The following is a 19,215-nucleotide window of genomic DNA, read 5'->3' on the forward strand; positions in this document are numbered from 1 at the left end:
ACCCGGAGTACATGGAAAAAAAATCCACGCGACCACGGGGAGAACATGCAAACTCCAAATATACAGCAGGCGTCAGGGTTGAGATCGAACCCACGACCTCCTGTACACAGGGCGAGGGAGTTAACATCTCGCCAGCGCGGCGCCCCGAACGCGAAAAAATTCCAATAAATCTCCAGATTATTTATCACGAGAGTCCTGCCTGCCACATTGTAATATTTGGCCAATTCCAGGAATGAGTGTTTGGCTTCGTGTTAGAGGAATCCAGGGTGCTCAGATAAACCAAGATGCTTTCTTGTGGTCCCAATAATAATTGAAAAAAAACCCTGATACGTCAACTTGTCACCCAAGAGAGTTGGGTGGCAAGAGCATGGACTGGTTTAGGCTTCGTTAATGTTTGAGTCACTAATTTCCCAAGTGACTGGATGTTGCAGGTCGAAGCTAAGCACGTGGTAATGTGTTAGGGCTGGCAATAAATAACAGGGCCGACTCAAAGGGGCCACTGAATGACTCAACACCATGTCGGTGCTTTGCTATTCTGGACCTCATCTCGTTTGTCTTCTCAGCGTGACTCCTCTGTACATATCCAGGATAGCAATGTATCAAGCCGCAAGCTCCTGTGTGGTGCTGTCTCAGCGAAAGCGGCGAGCCCCGCTCGTAATGACACCGTGAATATATGAGTTCAAATAGCGGTAACAAGACCCTGAGCCCCAGGCCAGACATTTCACCTGTCGGTACCACCATAACTTTGGCGGATAAAATTTCATAATGTGGCCAACAACAGTGACTTATGCGACAACCATTCGAAATGAATGGTGTTATTATTTTTAAAAAATGCACTCGCATTAGCCACATCAATGAATTGTTACCGCAACAGTTTTTTTCTTCTACCTTCGGTGGTCACTCTGGCCCACGGACCGTGTTGCTCGGCAAGGTTGAGAACAACTCTCGACACCGACAAACATTCTTCGCGGTTGTGAAACCGGACTGACCGCAGGAGGCGCCATCGCCCTCCCCTCCCCACGGAACAGAGGCCACGCGCGACGCAGAGACGCACGCATGCTCGCCATTGTAACTCTAATCAGTATTCATTGTAACAAAAAAACATATCTATAGATTTACCCTGAACGTTTGCTGTAGGATCAGCTGCTGGGGTCGTGCTCAGGCAGCTTGCCTTTGCTGATTTAATAGTTTCCTGGGAAATGTGAAAATACTCTCTGCGTAAGAAGACCCGCGGTTCGTACGTCGTAATCATGAACTCGCTCCTACCCAGACGAAACCGTACAGTGACTCGTCTGGGAAACGCACTGCCATCGTCATCGCCTTGCACTGCCACGACGGATCCAACACCAAGTTTACACATTGATTCGAGACATGCGTCATCGCATCGTTGGTGTAAGAATGTTTAGCTATACGACAATTCGAATCGTACACAAATGTTACCTTGAGTCCAACGGAACAAACAAGACCGAGCATTGAAAACGCATTTAAATAATGAGACGAACAATTTGATTCTCGAATTTAATCGTAACCTGGAATCGTGACATTTCATCGAGCATGGCAAACCCATTACATGCCGCACATTTTTAAGCGTGTTTAATTTAGATAAATATTGGCCATGTTCTGTCATTTCCTGCACAATGCTACGCCGACGCAATCATCTTGGTGCCAGTTGGCCGAGATGGCAAAATGAGGGTATACAATGACCACTTGTAGGCCGGTTCCACCCAGGGACAGCTCCCATTAGGGGGTCTCTAGACTGCTCTTTGAGACCTTTACTTTCATTATAAATAATAATAATTATTGTTTACCCAGGAAAATCTGACCGAGTCTGGTGACTCGTTTCAAGAGGGCCCTGCCAAGTGTTTCACAGTAGGGGGGGGCGATTGAGTAATTAAACGCAAGTGTTGTGAGATGATTATAATTACGTTGAACGTGATGGGTTTGTTTTTGCGGTAAGCCAGGATGCAGGTGTCATCAACATTGCGAAATACATCTTATAAAAACACATTGCAGTGTAGGTCACTTAGTTGCACCAATGTAACAAACGGTTAAAAATACATTTGCAGATTGTTTGGAGGGCTATTATCTATATACGTAAAAATGTTGACAGAGAATATAAAAGCGGTAAATGTTTCGTCGCCAGAAGGTAGTTTAACATACGCAGTAAACCCTAAATGTCCTTGTTTGAAAAAGGGGTTGTAACTATGTCTGTCTTCAATGTAACTATGTCTGTCTTTAATGAGAACATCACATGATTTCACATCACACACTTCCTACAAAACAAGAGGTTGTATTTGTAAAACAGTTGGTGCAACCCAACTCACAAAACAAGCCCCCCCGTCCCCCCGCCGTGTTTCCCAAAATGGAACATCCCAAAATAAATATCCCACACCACAGCATCCACCACAACTATAGATGTACATTTAAACAGGGGTAAATCAGGGCTTAATTTCTCACTGAATATGTTCAGGGTAAGCTGGTCAGAGACCGGTAGTCACGTGACAACAGCAGCCACAGCTATTGGCGGCGAGAGGAGCTACATATACCGAAACGTCGTGTGCCTTGTCCAGAAATATTCTCCGGAGAGACCCGGGAGAATTTAAGCCCAGGCGTACATACTATTCAACTTGGGGAGGGTACCACTTTATACAAGGGGGTGGACATCCAACCACACAACACACAGACCGGCAAGCGGTACAGAACACGGCTACAAGTGTTTAGAGTGTCAACATTCAAACATCTTTAGGTGGGAGAGTATCATTATAGGTACCTTCGAATAAATACAATATTTACAATGTCGTCTCTCCCTCCCTCTCTCCAGTCGTAGGGGTGTGTGGCAACGTGAAGCTCATTGTTGTCACTCGAAGCTCCGTGGGTTTGGTCCATTTGAATGCTCGTCTCCTCCTCTGCGTAGCGCGGCAGGAATTAAAACTGACAGTCGCAATCAACGCTCTTTCGTGTTAGGCTCACCCCGGTGAACGCGGAACGTTGGGCTAACGTTGGCCCGACGTTGGTTTGTTTACCGGGATAAAGTTCTTGATATTCCACTCCTCGTGCTCCACTCTGGTCCTGTTTTTCAATTTTACCGATCGTCTCATGCATGCAGCGCCGAACCACAATGTTCGCTTCAATGGAGCAGTTCGGCAAAAGTGTAAATGTGTACCGTGGTGGAGTTTGCGGACTGTGGTTCTTTTTCTCTCGAAGCCCAACATCAATCAATACATTGATCGGCAATCCATTCGACTTCGGACATAAATCCAGTTCTGGTTGTACAGAACAGAAACGCTGGCGTGTTGCTGGCGCATTTGCATTCCCTAATGTCATCTCGATGCCGTCATCACACCCAGCACATCCCTCTCCCGCACCTCCGATTCGCACGGTTGGCTGCGTGCGCTGCGAAAGAAGTTCACCGTACATACGTGCACCATATGGGGAACTCGTGTCTCTAGCCCACAGCCTTGCGTAGTCATTCATAGCCACAGCCTTGCGTAGTCATTCATAGCCAACTCAGTGCCGACCCGTGCTTCACGACGGATGAGACTTCTCTCCTGAGCATCCTTTGTCATTGCGTGAGCACCAACAATGGAGGGCGTTGCAGTTGCAGCTCGCTCGGGTAGCACACGTGGTCAAGCTGACCACCCCACCCCCCCCGTGTAGGTTCTTAAGAGTTGGCTCTCCGAAGAGGCATTGGGCTACGCCGCGTGTTGTTTTGGACAATGTCCGACGTTTCGCCCCACGTGCTGCGAGTTTCATTGGTGGACGTAAACAATTCTAGAAGCTCCCAGCGTGTGGAGCAAAACGTCGAGAGGGTGATGCCGATCAGCTCGCGATGCAGACCGAGCGACGCATCGGAGAGCTGTGGCTCGGCAAGGGAGATGGTTGGCGGTCCTGGGCTGCACATTTGAAATTGGCTCCGTGACTGAGCAACCGAAGCTGTCTGATGATCGCAAGTTCGCGAAGATCGTAAACGGCGTCACACACAGCAAGCAGAGGTCGCAACCGGGTACCCAATACCCGTACCCTACCCGATACCCGGCTACCCGTACCCGGCCAGGTACGGGTACGGGTACCCGTTTGCGACCCTGGTGCGGCCGGGTACGGGTAGGCCGTGAGTCACTGGTGAGTCACCGTTTGTCACTCATTTCCGGTAGGGTACGGGTAGGGAACGGGTACCCGTACCCGGCCGGGTATGAGTACGGGTACCCATTTGCGACCCTGGTGCGGCCGGGTACGGGTAAGGAATCAAAACCCGTTATCGACCTCTGACAGCAAGGCAATCGTGTGGCTATGGCTGTTGTTTCAAAGGACTTCGTAAGAAGCTCATTGACCTTGCCGAGAACAGCTACGTCTGGGCATTTTTTTCGGTTTGGTTCATTGCTTGTGCTTTTACGTTGAGTTTAACACGTCGGCTTTCGCGACCAATATCATTGCGTAAGTATATAAGTGTGTCGTTAAACACGCCACCACCCGACACAGCCAATTAGTAAGGTTTGTCACGTAAACAGAACGTGGCCAATTCGTTACAAGTACAGCCACACCGGTGTGTTGGAGAGCACAAAGTCACAACATTTACAAATCTGAGTTCGAAGTTTCGCCAGTAATTACAACCAGCTTCATCAGGCGACAGCCAGAGTTGTGGAGAAATCCTCCTGTTTCGTCCCTTAAATAGAGGGGTACATGCGATGACGTCACTTGCGCGCTCCCATTGAGCCTTGCTTCTCATTTGTAGCTCTTTCTCAATCCACTGCTGGATGGAGGCCTCTCTCACCACGCCCTGTTGGCCATGGGGGTTGGTGAACAGCGACCGTGCCCGGTTCAGACGCTGATGTTGGCCACATTCAGGATTCAAACTCGGGGTCACAGGGTTCATGGCGCAGTGGACTAACCCCATGCACCACCATGCTTAATATTGAGGGGGGGTCGAGTGTATACCGTTTTGCATTGCTTAAATGTGAGTTGTTTCAATATTTCGGAGTATGTTTCAGCGCAGCAGTAACCGCTGGGAGAGGCACAAACCACATTCGTTCGTTGTGTAGTTCAGGCTGTCGACTTCACGCCCCCTCGACCCTTCGACCGAAACTCCGTGACGCGGCCTCCGCCCAGCCTCCCTGCGCGCAGACGACTGCTGCGGTGCATGTCCCAGCTGGTCACCACCGAGAGCCACAGGAAGAGCCAGCTTCCCCGAGGCCTGTTCGGGTTGTTTATCGCGCGTTGTCGTCAGGGGGGGGGGGGGGGGGGCGACGTCCGGCGTTTCGCTCCGCGTGCTGGGACCTTGTCCAGGAACTGAATTGAACCGTCGATGTCATGCACGCACAGTACGGCGTGTCGACGTGACCGTGCTTCCACGCTCCTCACTGCTTCTAAATGTATTTGCACTTTCTCCCGCTCAAGTGGTTGCCCGTCGCTTCGAGACGTTTCCGTCGCGAGGTCTAGCGCCCTGCCCACGTACAAAGCGTTCCCCCCGCCGCTCGCTGCTGGCGGTGAGCGCTTGACGCGGGCCAGCCACCAGCGCACGCACCCCATCCATCCCTGCCAGCCCACGGGGTCGGCGTGAACACGGCGGCGTTTTGTTCCTCTGCGGCTGGAGATCCGCGCAGCGCGTCGGATAAGCGCGAGGAGTGACGTCACTCCGGCGGCGGTTGTGGGGCAGACAGGATTTGAATGAAATATATTAGCCTGGGGGAAACAACGAGAGAAAAAAAAAGAAACCCTGGCTGCTTGGCTCGCAGCTGCAGGGCTGCTTGAGTCATCGAATGTGTCCTGGACCACATCCTGGATTTCAGTTTGTGTTGTTGTTACTGTCGAGTCCACCACCGTGCTGACACGTCATCTGGTGTCTGGAGCGTGCCACTCTGTGGGTTTATGGGTTGAGGCTCGGAACAGCAGGAGGGTTGTGTGAATGGAACGGCTCCGCGGCACAGACACCAAGGCATGACGATCGGCCTCAGTCTCAAACGCTGCCCTGCCGAGGTTGAAAACTCATTCCTTTAGAACTGCTTTTCTTGTGTTTAGATGTGTTGTCTTTCCCCCGCACCTCTGATTAGCACGGTTGGCTACGTACGGTGCAAAAAAAGTTCAACACACATCCAAGTCAGACAACCCCCTCCCCCCACCTCACTATGCCATGCCTGTAGAATTAACGTACAGATCTTTGTTGATCCACTTCTGGATGAGGGCCTCCCCATGCCGCGCCGATCGTGAGGGTTATTCGACCGTACTTCGGCAAGCCCATCGCCGTGCGTCGGTGAGGACTGGGGGCAGACATGTGGAAACCACGAAGTGCAGTACAACAAATCAGCGTTTAGCTGCAGTGCCCACTGCTGACAACGCTGCCCCGCAGTAGTCCCCACGGCGATCCTCCCACATCCGAACACTGTCCAGGCTCAACCCCTGCTTGGCTTCTGATATCTGGTGCATTCCAGATCTTCTTCTTCTCTTGTACGGTGGCGTGGGGGGGGGGTGATCGGCAGTGTGTGTGTGTGCGTCCGTGTCGAAGGTGCTCGCTAACAGCCCTTGCCCCTACAGTCTGTTAAGGCTATACGGGGGATCTTTGTCTTTGTCCGTGTCGAGTGAGTTTGGTGAGTGAAATGTCTTAAACGCTGCCAGCAAAATGATCAAAGCGTGCAGTGGCCGTGAGCACGTCAGTCCCCACGGTCTGAGATGCAGACTCGCACTGAGAGTCCTTGAATTGGAGCGGAGAATCGTAGGCTCGTGCAGAGACGCACAGAGAGACCCATAAGCTGACACAGGCGAACGATCGAAGCGGGCGATTGTGTGATACGCAGGTCCACGTGATTGCTGGCCGCAGTAGTGGCGCTCTGGGCTATCCTTAGTGATCTTATTTTATGTTCCGGTGCGTTCCGACTGATTTAGATAAGTTTAGAGTAATTGGCCGCGCTACGTTGCCACGTGATGAGCCACTTTGTTGAGCTGCAGTTTGCGGCCAGGTCACTTCTGACAAAGAACTGTGTGGCTCAGTGGGCCTTACCTGGGAAAATACAAAATAGTTTCGTTGAAGTTCAAAAGTCACATATATATTTGGTCATTCGGCGTCTCTCTATTGTGTTGTTTGGTGTAGTAGGGCATTGTTGGTCATTGTTTGGTGCAGTCGGGCATTGCAGGGTGTTGAAGGGTCAGAGCTAATACGCCGGAGGAGGAGGATGAGGATGAGGTGGTGGTGGTGGCAAGAGACGGGACGGACGTTGACGCGTGACACGGGTCGTTCTCAGAAGAGCTCCTGCACGTGGCGGATGAGCAGCTCCACCAGGAGGCGCTGGTGCCTCATGCCGTTGAGCGTCGCCAGGACGTCCTGCTCGTGCGGCCTCATGAGCGTGGGGCCGAACACGATGCTCAGGTTCTCCGAGCTCATCAGGTTGTCCTTCTCCTGCTGCGCCACCCTGCGTGCGTGCGTGGAGGGGAGCGGTCGTGCGTTGGTTAGCGCTACGCTGCGCTACGAAACCCGGCGACCCGAGTTCGATTCCAGTTCACGACGATTATCTGAACCTGGTCCTGGGCCTCCCCTAGGTCGACTCAGCCTCAGATGAGTATCTGGTGCGGTGTGTAAATATTGCCACTGGGGAGACAAAGGCGGCCGGGCGTGGTTGCTGGCCAACCACCGCCTCATGTGCTGTCTCTGCCTTCATAAGTGCTCGCTAACACCCCTTGCCCCAACCATCTACACGGGGGATATGTGTGTGTGTGTCACCTGTGCAGGTGGGCCATGAGGCAGTGCAGCGTGTCGTAGTGCGCTGGTGGCAGCGTCTGCAGCGCCCTGCGCAGCTGCTCCAGCCTCTCCGTGGGGTCGCTCACTTCTGCGGCACACACGGGGGGGGGGGGGGGACATGGAGGGGGGGTTCAATCGTCAGGGCTTCATCCCACCCGGGTTTGTCGCCCAAAGCGACCTGCTGAAATATTTCCCCCGCCCAGCGCACCGCATCCAGCACACCTCTGGCTCTGAGCTGGGGCCAGCCTGAAGGGTCACCGTTCTCTACGCCTACTCCAGTGTACGCACGATACCAGTGACCTGGGAAACTTTCAGGGAAAGATCAGGCCCGAGCGTTGTCACTCCTGGTATTTGACTATCGCTCGCGTCCGTGGTGACACTTGCGTGGCCTTGCTACCGCACGTGCCGGTCGCGGTTCCTGTCCGTTCCCCGCGTGAGACGGCCGGTGAATGCTGTGCAATCCCTACTCCCTCTCTTTGCCTTGTCCGTACATGCAGGATTGCACACTCTGAAGTATTCACCCATAATAGAGGCTCTTTGAGTTAGATCGCGTAAATATGAACGCGTCGTTAATCCCGCCACCACCCGACACAGCCAATTAGTGAGGTTTTGTCACGTGAACAAAACGTGCTAATTCGTTACCAGTACACCGGTGTGTTGGAGAGTAAACCCACAACATGGTGGCGAAAGCCTACGTGTTTTACAGCATTCACTCCGTCTGCTCGCGCTTGTGTGTTCGCCACAACTGACGCGTGATCCATGGCCTGCAATCCCCGCCCTCTCCTCACTTGGCCGTATCCACATCGCCACCGACGTGCGCTCGGTGGCGTTTGCTCTCGACGTTCTGCAGCCGCGGCGAGGCGGCCGTCGCTAGGATCCCTCCATGAAAAGTTTCGTCCACTCGGCGGGTCACGTGTGGCCACACTCTCTCTCTCTCTCCATTCGGGGAGGGGGAGATTGTGTTGACGCTTTTTCTTGTACCTCTCACCCTTGAATTATGTTTGGTTCTAGAGTTGTAAGCAGAACGGTGGACAGACGAACAAATATTTTAGTAGACTCAAGCAAGCGAGGCTCGGATTGGAACGATGGGACTCAATGCAGTGAAGCTACGCTAGCTAAGAGACTCAATGCGGTGAGGATTGGTGAGACACTAGGAGACTCAATGCGGTGAGGATTGGTAAGACACTTGGAGACTCAATGTGGTGGTGATTGGTGAGACACTAGGAGACTCAATGCGGTGAGGATTGGTAAGACACTTGGAGACTCAATGTGGTGGGGATTGGTAAGACACTTGGAGACTTAATGCGGTGAGGATTGGTAAGACGCTAAGAGACTCAATGCGGTGGGGATTGGTGAGACACTCTGAGACTCAATGCGGTGAGGATTGGTGAGACACTCGGAGACTCAATGTGGTGGGGATTGGTTAGACGCTAGGAGACTCAAAGCGGTGGTGATTGGTGAGACACTAGGAGACTCAAAGCGGTGAGGATTGGTAAGACGCTAGGAGACTCAATGTGGTGGTGATTGGTGAGACACTAGGAGACTCAATGTGGTGGTGATTGGTGAGACACTAGGAGACTCAAAGCGGTGGTGATTGGTAAGACACTAGGAGACTCAATGTGGTGGTGATTGGTGAGACACTAGGAGACTCAAAGCGGTGGTGATTGGTGAGACACTCGGAGACTTAATGTGGTGGTGATTGGTGAGACACTAGGAGACTCAAAGCGGTGGTGATTGGTAAGACACTAGGAGACTCAATGTGGTGGTGATTGGTGAGACACTAGGAGACGTAAAGCGGTGAGGATTGGTAAGACACTCGGAGACTCAATGTGGTGGGGATTGGTGAGACGCTAGGAGTCTCAAAGCGGTGGTGATTGGTGAGACACTAGGAGACTCAAAGCGGTGGTGATTGGTGAGACGCTAAGAGACTCAATGTGGTGGGGATTGGTGAGACACTAGGAGACTCAAAGCGGTGGTGATTGGTGAGACGCTAGGAGACTCAAAGCGGTGGTGATTGGTAAGACACTAAGAGACTCAATGTGGTGGTGATTGGTGAGACACTAGGAGACTCAAAGCGGTGGTGATTGGTAAGACACTAGGAGTCTCAAAGCGGTGGTGATTGGTAAGACACTAGGAGACTCAATGTGGTGGTGATTGGTGAGACACTAGGAGACTCAAAGCAGTGAGGATTGGTAAGACACTCGGAGACTCAATGTGGTGGGGATTGGTGAGACGCTAGGAGTCTCAAAACGGTGGTGATTGGTGAGACACTAGGAGACTCAAAGCGGTGGTTGGTGAGACGCTAAGAGACTCAATGTGGTGGGGATTGGTGAGACACTAGGAGACTCAAAGCGGTGGTGATTGGTGAGACGCTAGGAGACTCAAAGCGGTGTGGATTGGTGAGACGCTAGGAGTCTCAAAGCGGTGGTGATTGGTGAGACACTAGGAGACTCAAAGCGGTGGTGATTGGTGAGACGCTAAGAGACTCAATGTGGTGGGGATTGGTGAGACACTAGGAGACTCAAAGCGGTGGTGATTGGTGAGACGCTAGGAGACTCAAAGCGGTGGGGATTGGTGAGACGCTAAGAGACTCAAAGCGGTGGTGATTGGTGAGACGCTAAGAGACTCAATGTGGTGGGGATTGCTGAGACACTAGGAGACTCAAAGCGGTGGTGATTGGTAAGACACTAAGAGACTCAATGTGGTGGTGATTGGTGAGACACTAGGAGACTCAAAGCGGTGGTGATTGGTAAGACACTAAGAGACTCAATGTGGTGGTGATTGGTGAGACACTAGGAGACTCAAAGCGGTGGTGATTGGTAAGACACTAGGAGACTCAAAGCGGTGGTGATTGGTGAGACACTAGGAGACTCAAAGCGGTGGTGATTGGTAAGACACTAAGAGACTCAATGTGGTGGTGATTGGTGAGACGCTTAGAGACTCAAAGCAGTGGTGATTGGTGAGACGCTAAGAGACTCAATGTGGTGGGGATTGGTAAGACACTAAGAGACTCAAAGCGGTGGTGATTGGTGAGACGCTAGGAGACTCAATGTGGTGGTGATTGGTGAGACACTCGGAGACTCAATGTGGTGGTGATTGGTGAGACGAAGCGGTGAGGGGAGGCTTGCCGAGCCACTCACTGGCGGCCTCCACGAAGTGCGGGTAGGCTTGGTACGTGACGAGGGGCGTCGGGAGCTCCCTGAAGAACAGCTTCAGCGCGCCCGTGATGACGTTGACGTCTTCGTACGCCTTCGCAGAGATGTCCGCCTTCTCCCCGTCTGCGGGACAAGCAATGCCAGCGCAGGGTCGCCGCGTAGGTGTTAGGGTTCATGTGCGTAGGTGTTAGGGTTCACGTGCGGCAGGGTAGGTCACGAGCTCGAGCCGCGATCGGAGCGCTTCGCCCCCTGAGCAAAGTTGAGATGGAGGAATTTAGAGGGCGATCCATGCATAGACACCCCCACTGAATTTGAACGTCCCTCTTGCGTGTCAGTAGGAGACTGACTATTGTGAACACGTGTTAAAGAGGAGAGAGTTGCAAGACGTTATAAGCGCGTTTAGATTGGTGGGAGTCACGCAGAGGCTTTGAAAACAAAAACGTTTCGAGTTTTGTAAACATTTCTCCCCCATTATTTCAACCGGGATGTCTTCCTGAAAAATATTTATTTTATTGAGACAATGTGCGGGGCCCAATGCATTACGTCGTGATGCACGTGCACACACCGTCGACATGAGCCAAAACGGTTATGAAAAGCAGGGGGATAGAAAGATGGTGAATGGGCTCGCTGCTCCAAACCATACCGCGGGGGGCGGGGGGGGGGGCGGGGGGGGGGGTCCCACCTTATCGGGACATCTTCAAGTGGATAGGCCTGTACGTGCAGTGCCTTGCTGCATCATCAATCGCAAAGCACAAGGGGAGTCGCATTTCGCTGACCTAGTTAGACGTGCTAACGAGTCCCCGGCTTCGCCAAGCACCACGCGTATTCCCCAAATGCGCGATGCCAATTATACACCCAATTAACGTCCGCGGGGCTTGGCTGGCTAGGTGCATAATCGCATTGTGAAATAATAAGGAGAAGAATTTTGAAGTCGTGATGATTGTGATTTTTTTTCTAAGGGAAATATGTGGGTTTTTTGTTTTCATGAAAGAAACATGACCTATTGGCAGACAGGGCATTGACAGCCACCGGGCTCATGTGCATACAGGGGTTACATTTTTTTTTTTAAAACACAAATGAACCTTATGGCAGGACCCTGGGGTCCCATAAGCTCTCGCATAAACTGCGTTGCGACGTCATTTGATGTCTGTTGAAGGCGAACGACACGGCGATTTGTTCCTCTCGACGAGCTCTACACGATGTTCTAATCTAAGTTTCAAAGTTTTGTTTCTTCGATGCACTGCCCTCTGCTACACGCCGTGTAGCCCATGTCCTGCAGCCCATGTCCACCTGTCCGGGCACTGTGGTAACCAATCAACATCACCCGGAATTCCCCCTCGGAAGTTGACCAGGGTGTTCGGGACATTCCCTGAAGCCGGCAAACAATTGATGAACGAAGCCTCACCTTTGTCGAAGGCCGCCCTCACTTCCTCCACGAGGTCGCTGACCCCAGACACCCGGTAGAGTCCCTCCGACTTCAGGCCTGCCCGCGGGGCACGGAGAAAGAGTTTCACGATTAACGGTGGACAGCGCGACAATTGGGCTGCGCCCAGTTGCTCACAGCTCGCGAGCATGCGGTCAGAGGGGCTCGCGTGCTGCGCTACGAAGAAGGGGGGGGGAGGGGGGGAACAATGGACAGTGGGCCCCATTTATTGCTCGCACCGGGGGCCCAGGCCAACTGCGCTGCTACACCACCGCGGCGGCCGCTGTGAAGTTCCCAGGTTTTTAAATCGCGCGTCGTCAGAGAAGCTCTCCGTTGCAGCGCGGGCGAGAAGGGGGCGCTCGTCGGCTCGCGAGTGCCGCCAATTTGTTGTGATGCCGGAGGCGCAAGCGAGGGCGTCGTGTGGGACGGTCGGCCGATAACGAGCTTCCTCCTCGTCAACGCGAAGCCTCTACTTAGTGACGCGGCCCCCAATAAAAATAAATAAATATTCAACAAAACTTGGCACATCATCCCGGAGGCATGGGTTGTAAATTATTTTTCTTGATAATTATTACATGAACAAGAAGGTGAAAAACATACGCAGGATGTGCCATATTTAGTGACAATGTGCCGTGCCAAAAACGTCATTGTTGTTGTCGTACACTGCTCAATCGAGCATGGGGTGTCGATTTCCTGTTTACAGCCCTGAGCCGGTGGTGGAAATTCCACATTCCTATGGTAGGGGCCTGTTACTTCGTAAGAAAACCCATGCTGTCTGCCACACGACAGCAGGACTCGTCGTCGTCGTTGTTGTTGACCAATGAGAAGTCTTGAGCCGACCCCCCAACCGGGATTTGACCTCCGCAACCTTGCACTTTGCGAGTCTGCGTGCGTTGGCCACTGCGCCACCTGGCCGGATGTTTACTGCTGAGCAAATCGGGGTCCGCACGAAGTTTCCTAGCACCATATGCGGCACTTCCAGACACGCCAGGGGATGGGTGGGAGGTGGGGGGTGGTAGTGGAAGGCCGGGGGTAGATTGCTATGCCACCTACAACTCACCGCACTGTGTGTGCGCGCGCAGTATGCGGACGAATCCGCCGGTAACGGAGTCACACGACCAAGTTGTAGAGACGGACGTGGTGGTAGAGATGAGCTCTTGGGGTTTGTGCGATGTTGGGACAGCACCCCGCGTGAGAACGCTTAGAACAAACGAGAACAGCTCGGACGGAGCTTGTGTTGCCTCCGAAACGTCGTGATTTTTTGTTTACTTTTATTAATTTTAATGTTTTACCTACGTGACTTTACCGAAAAAACCTAAGAATATGAATCCTTGCAGTCACGAAAGCTTCAAATCTAGAATTGGCGTTCAGTCGTTGTGATTCTCACGCCGCGATTTTCGCGACCGCCTCGTGAACATGGCCTTGGGCAGTGAAACGCGTCTCATCCGTGACTTCCGCACATTCCGTCATTTGTTTCCACTTCCCTCTCTCTCGTGCCAATATGCTCAGGTAGTGGCCACATCTTTTTGGCACCAATCTCTTATGATCGTCGTCAAGCCATTCTCTGTTAGGCCTTCCTCTCTTTCCGGTTACTTCTATTTTTACGAATAATAACAACAACAACAACAACGCACTTTAAATGTTCCTGTCAATGCCCATCCTACACGTGTGTCCAAATAGTGACAGTTTCCTTCTCATCACTGCCTGGGCATCATTAGATAATATTCTTCTATGTGCAACCGTTTATCTTACTTCTACGTTGGTTACTCTTTTGGTCCAGCTGAAATGCAGTGTCGGTCTATAGCAATGTACAGAGAAGCATTACCTTCGTCGATACATTTCGGACAATGGGATCGAGCAACAGCGACCGCCGCGTCGTCGCAGATGAGCGTTCGTCAGCCGTGCGTGCGTGTACGTGCGTGCGTGTGCGTGCGTTTGCGTTTATGTGTGTGTGCGCGTGTGTGTGTGCGCGTGTGTGTGTGTGCGCGTGTGTGTGTGTACGCGTGTGTGTGTGTGCACGTGTGTGCGTGTGTGTGTGTGCGCGTGTGTGCGTGTGTGTGTGTGCGTGTGCGTGCATGTGTGTGCGCGCGCGTGTGTGCACGTGTGTGTGCGTGCGTGTGCGTGTGTGCGTGCGTGTGCGTGCGTGTGTGCGTGTGTGTGTGTGTGCGCGTGTGTGTGCGCGTGTGTGTGCACGTGTGTGTGCGTGCGTGTGCGCGCGTGTGCGTGTGTGTGCGCGCGTGTGTGTGCGCGTGTGTGTGTGTGCGTGCATGTGCGTGCGTGTGTGCGGGCCCTCACCGCGTGCCTCGATCTCGCCGATGCACATTTCCACGACCATGGGCAGCCGCCCGCGGTGAGCCTTCACCAGCGCCGTGAGGTCGCAGCCGAACACCTTTGGCAGCCTCCGGGGGTCGGGCTGGCAGTCGGTGGGCACCAGGCGGCAGCACTGCTTGTGCACGTTCAGGCCGCAGTCTGGCGCCGGGGAGAGAGAGAGACGGTTTCGCCAGGGGGGGGGGGGGGGTGTTAAAGGTCTGGGACCGGCACAGAAAGTGACCTTTATAGTCATAATTATTCGTAGCCGTGATAGAGCTATCTTGGCCGGCGGTCGAGCGTTGGAAAATCCGTGTTAAACGTCAGCAAGGAAGAGTCGCGGGTTTGGGCAGCCACTGGTGAATTTTCACAAATGTATGCTGATATCATCCGTGGTTGTTAAATGGTAACAGGTAAAACAGTAACCGTTTTCAAAATCGATTAACAGTCACTAAAGGCAGGAACCAGAAGCCATTTCTAGTGGGATTTTGGTAAAGAATGCAACTTGTTTAAGAAACGTAGCCCATCGTTTGAACTGCCGTGCCGAGAGAATGAATCGAATTTCCCTTTGGATGCAAGTCCGGGGTGCCAATAATAGCGCGATTGTGGCAGGACACTTTTCTTAACTTCTCAATTAAAAAAGGTGAAACTGTTACGTTTTGCCGCTTTAGACGTGACTGTATGTTCGGAAAACTGTCATTAACCGGCTAATTGCCGGGTTGTATTCATAAAGTTATAACAGGAATGCCAAAAAAACACGATTTCAAGCACCCTAACATTTTCTAACCGAACGGAATTGTGGGCTCAGTTGACCGCCAACAGAGATTTGAACTTGTGAAACCTTCAGATTAAAAGTCAGGTGAATCTGCTGCAGCATCAACAGTTGCCCTACAAAAAAAGTTCAGCCTCCCATGTCAATCCGGCGCACCACACGCCGTGAACCTTCCTCTGCGATCATGTTGCGTGACCTTGACCATCCAGCGTGATCATCAATCTCTCGTAGGGGGGGGGGGGAGGTTTGGACACGCATGGAAACTCCACCGCGATCAATGAAATGGATCTGGTGGTGCCACGCAGTTGGTTCAGACGCAGGATGGTCACGGTTGCGTTCCGGCAGACGCGGAGCGGAGGTGGTGGTTGGGGGGGTGGCACGCGCACTGGGAGTCGAACCCCCCCAACCCCCCCCCCCCCCAGTGTTTTCCGATAACCGAGCAACCATTAACGTGTGTCCCGGGAGCGTGCCCCCCCCCCCGTCCCCATTGTCTACCCATGCTGAGCATCCGTTGCTGGGAAATGGACTCAAATCCTGCGTCACCGTGGTGGTGGTGATGATGGTGATAGTGGAGGAGGTTACGAGGGCGCAGAGGGAAAAGAAAGGAAAATGTAAAAAAAATTCCGACAGGAGCAGATGCGTCGCGGCGGTGAACAGGCATCGCTCGGCACGCCGCATTAACATTCCCCCGTGAGGGGGGGGGGGGTAGGGGAGGGGTGGAGGGGGATAATTAACACGAGACGAAGCTGGCTTTGGCGGTCCGCAGGAGTTTCATAAAAAAAACTCAGACATGCTGGCTGCGTCGCACACGCGAAGGTGCAGATACGGGCGCACACAGACGCGCGCGATGAACGCTCGAACACACGCAGCAGCAGCAACAACCACTCGTGCCAAGCTAGGTGCACCTTTGAGACCGCGCGAAACGTCGCGAAGGCCCGCTGGCAGGAAGGAGGTCACGGGACAGATCCAGATGTGTTATGGGTTGACACACACACGCACACACACAGCGCACACGCACACAGATCCCCCGTATCGCCTGAACAGACTGTAGGGGCAAGTGCTTTAAGGAAGCACCTATAAAAGCTGGCACGGCGCACGAGGGGGTGGGTGGCCAGCACCACACCCGGCCGCCTTTGTCTCCCCAGTAGCGTTGCACCAGGTACTCATTTGAGGCTGAGTCAACCGAGGGGAGGCCCAGGACCCGTTCAGATAATCGTCGCTTGTGTTTTTCCCGTGAGCGGGAATCGAACCCTGGTCGCCGGGTTCGTAGCGCAGCGCGCGAACCGCTGCACTACCACTCCCCACACACAAGACAAAGCTCCCCCGTGCAGCCTCTAACAGGATGTAAGTGCTGTTAGCCAGGACCTATGAAGGCCGGTACTGTGGCACACCAGGGGGTGGGGGGCTAGCTCCACGCGCGACCGCCTTTGTCTCCCCCAGCGCCGATGGTTAACACCACACACGTGGATATACAAATGCGCGCACACGAATAAACAGGCGTGTACACGTGAGCGTGAATACACAAACACACTTGCACTTGTGAACAAAGATAGAGACCCCTCCTATATAGCATGTAATAGACTGTTGAGGAAAGTGCTGTCAGCCAGCACCTATGAAGGCCACACACATGTGAAACAAAGATCCCCCGTATAGTCTCAACAGACTGTTGGGGCAAGTGCACACACATTTACATGTATGCGAACACACACGCACGTAAAGACAAAGGCATGCAGCTTTGTCTTTAGCCAGCAGGTCAAGGGTGAGTTGGAGCATCTGTTGTGTACATGCCTGCGTCGCTGCCCATTCGACTGGTTTATTTGTGTTACGCAAATATTTCCACCTCTAAGTATGCGTTTGCATAGTTCGTTCAACGTTGGGGTGATTCTCGTGTCCATCACCGGTACTGAGCCTTCGATTGCAATGCCACATTGCGTGCGAAATCACCAGTCTCTCCATAGGACGTCAACAAAAGTGATAATAGATGGCCATTGTCATTCATATGCATATGTAATGACAGTAGAGTCAGCCTACAGTGCGAATGGGCTAGTGGCCACGGGAGGTAGTGACAGGGGAGTCAGCCTGCAGTGTGAATGGGATAGTGGCTACGGGAGGTAATGACAGGGGAGTCAGCCTGCAATGCATAGGGACTAGTGGCCAAGGGAGGTAATGACAGGGGAGTCAGCCGAATGTACTAGTGGCAAAAAGGGTAAAACCTATTATTTTTCATACATGGATTATGTAACGTTTTCCAATGTACGGTTGTCTTCAGAAGTATTCCATCAATGGTGAGTAAGCCGATGGGAGCTGTCAGTGCATTTCCACATCGTATCTGCATATACTTAGCAGACCTTTGATCAATTTGTTCGGTTTTAATAAGCTAATTCCCTAACAGGAACATAAGTTTATCCAACTGAACGCTTACATTGTATCATCTTTACCAGAGTTATCATGCGGACAGGCGAACAGAGGTCGTGCATACATGTTTTTAACCACAGATGGAAACCGTTAGAAAAAGTAAACATACATTCTAGGTGTGGTTACGAGTACAGCTTTACCCTTGGGTTTGATTATGATTCATGAAGGTCATGGAAGGATGGGAGTGTTAGTAGGTAATTGTGTTAAGATGTGCCCTGGGGAAACCGGCAGGCTGGCGATTGAGATTTAATTTTCGAAGCTATCAGGGACAAATCCTCACCGACGTTTATAAACGTCCTTCGGAGGCTGTAATTCATTTTCCTGAGATTGTTTTTTTTCTGGGCCAAAATATCACGGGGTCAAGGTCGGTGACCCCCTCGGTGCTGTGGGCAGGCAGGCAGAAGATGGCAATGGCAACGAAGGAGAGAAGCGTTCTATCGCACGCTGTCTCGTGCAGCGTCTCTCAACTCCGGTCCACGCGGGCCACCTCATGGCCACAGCCCATGAAGGGTTTTCTGAGGCCGGGTGAAAATATCCGGATGATGCCCCCCCCCCCCCCTTGGACCTGAGGCTGGGGATAAACTGCCCCCTCTACCCTCACTCTGCAGTCCGGTTCTAGCGGCCCACCGCTTCGTGATAATCAATTTGTCATATTCGTATGTGAATTAAGCCACTTGCACAATTCCTAAACCCGATGATTGGTAATCAAGGAAAGAAGCGGAGTTGAGAAGCACTGCTTTGGTGCGTGTGTCTTGCCTGCGGCAATTCGAGGAATAATCGCGATACAATGTGTAGATGTACACTGCTGATGAGACACTGGATGTCGAAACTAGTCCAGAGCTTGCTTATGCTGAATCGACACTGCTGAAATGTTGCACTCCCTGAAGTCTGTGGAGCAATGGGTTGTGTATGTGAACACAGCTTCTGGTGACTGCAGTGGTCAAGTGACCCCATTACATACAACATCTACAACTCTATTCCTACACACGCGAATCAAGGTGTGCCATGGCCCTTACAATCAATATTATGAATCTATGCCTAGTTACATGACTAGTACTGTGCTTATTTAAGTTAACACACAACCATGGCAGTAATAACTTAGCCTAGATAACGACTCGATATGATGATGTACACGCATTTATCGAAATCTGCTGCCTAATTTATACGACGGCCGCGACCGCTGAGTTTGCGTACATCCTTACACGCGGTCGCTCTTATTCTATGGCATCAGATCACATTTGTAAGTGTCTGTTGATTGCACTTAGAGGGCCCCTTCTTGTAAGCGCAATTAACATTTATTGGCGTGAGGGTGATTACACTTAGAGCAAGGGTCCCATTAAATTGAAGTGCTGTGCACTCATGCCCAATCCCATGAGCGTAGACTTAGTGTATTAACAGCTGGGTTGTCGTTGTTGTATGT

The 19,215-nt window shown here is 52.2% G+C and overlaps 1 protein-coding gene and 1 long non-coding RNA gene across 2 annotated transcripts in view; one reads left to right on the top strand and one right to left on the bottom strand.

The window, feature by feature from the left end:
- LOC144729083 (uncharacterized) overlaps positions 1-19,215 on the top strand; it is a 133,300-nt gene that overhangs the window by 62,963 nt on the left and 51,122 nt on the right. The gene's annotated exons all lie outside the window — the stretch shown is intronic.
- Positions 1,505-19,215, bottom strand: part of LOC144729082 (beta-chimaerin-like) — a 29,790-nt gene continuing 12,079 nt past the window's right edge. Inside the window, exons 3-7 of the mRNA XM_078608971.1 lie at positions 14,597-14,770; positions 12,284-12,361; positions 10,864-11,001; positions 7,706-7,811; positions 1,505-7,397 (exon numbers count right to left, since the gene is read on the bottom strand). Of these exons, the coding sequence (XP_078465097.1) occupies positions 7,226-7,397; positions 7,706-7,811; positions 10,864-11,001; positions 12,284-12,361; positions 14,597-14,770 (668 nt within the window). The 3' untranslated portion in view covers positions 1,505-7,225. The remainder of the gene's footprint in view (positions 7,398-7,705; positions 7,812-10,863; positions 11,002-12,283; positions 12,362-14,596; positions 14,771-19,215) is intronic.

Source organism: Lampetra planeri, chromosome 31 (assembly GCF_965212315.1).
Source record: "Lampetra planeri chromosome 31, kcLamPlan1.2.h2, whole genome shotgun sequence".
NCBI classification, from domain to species: domain Eukaryota; kingdom Metazoa; phylum Chordata; class Hyperoartia; order Petromyzontiformes; family Petromyzontidae; genus Lampetra; species Lampetra planeri.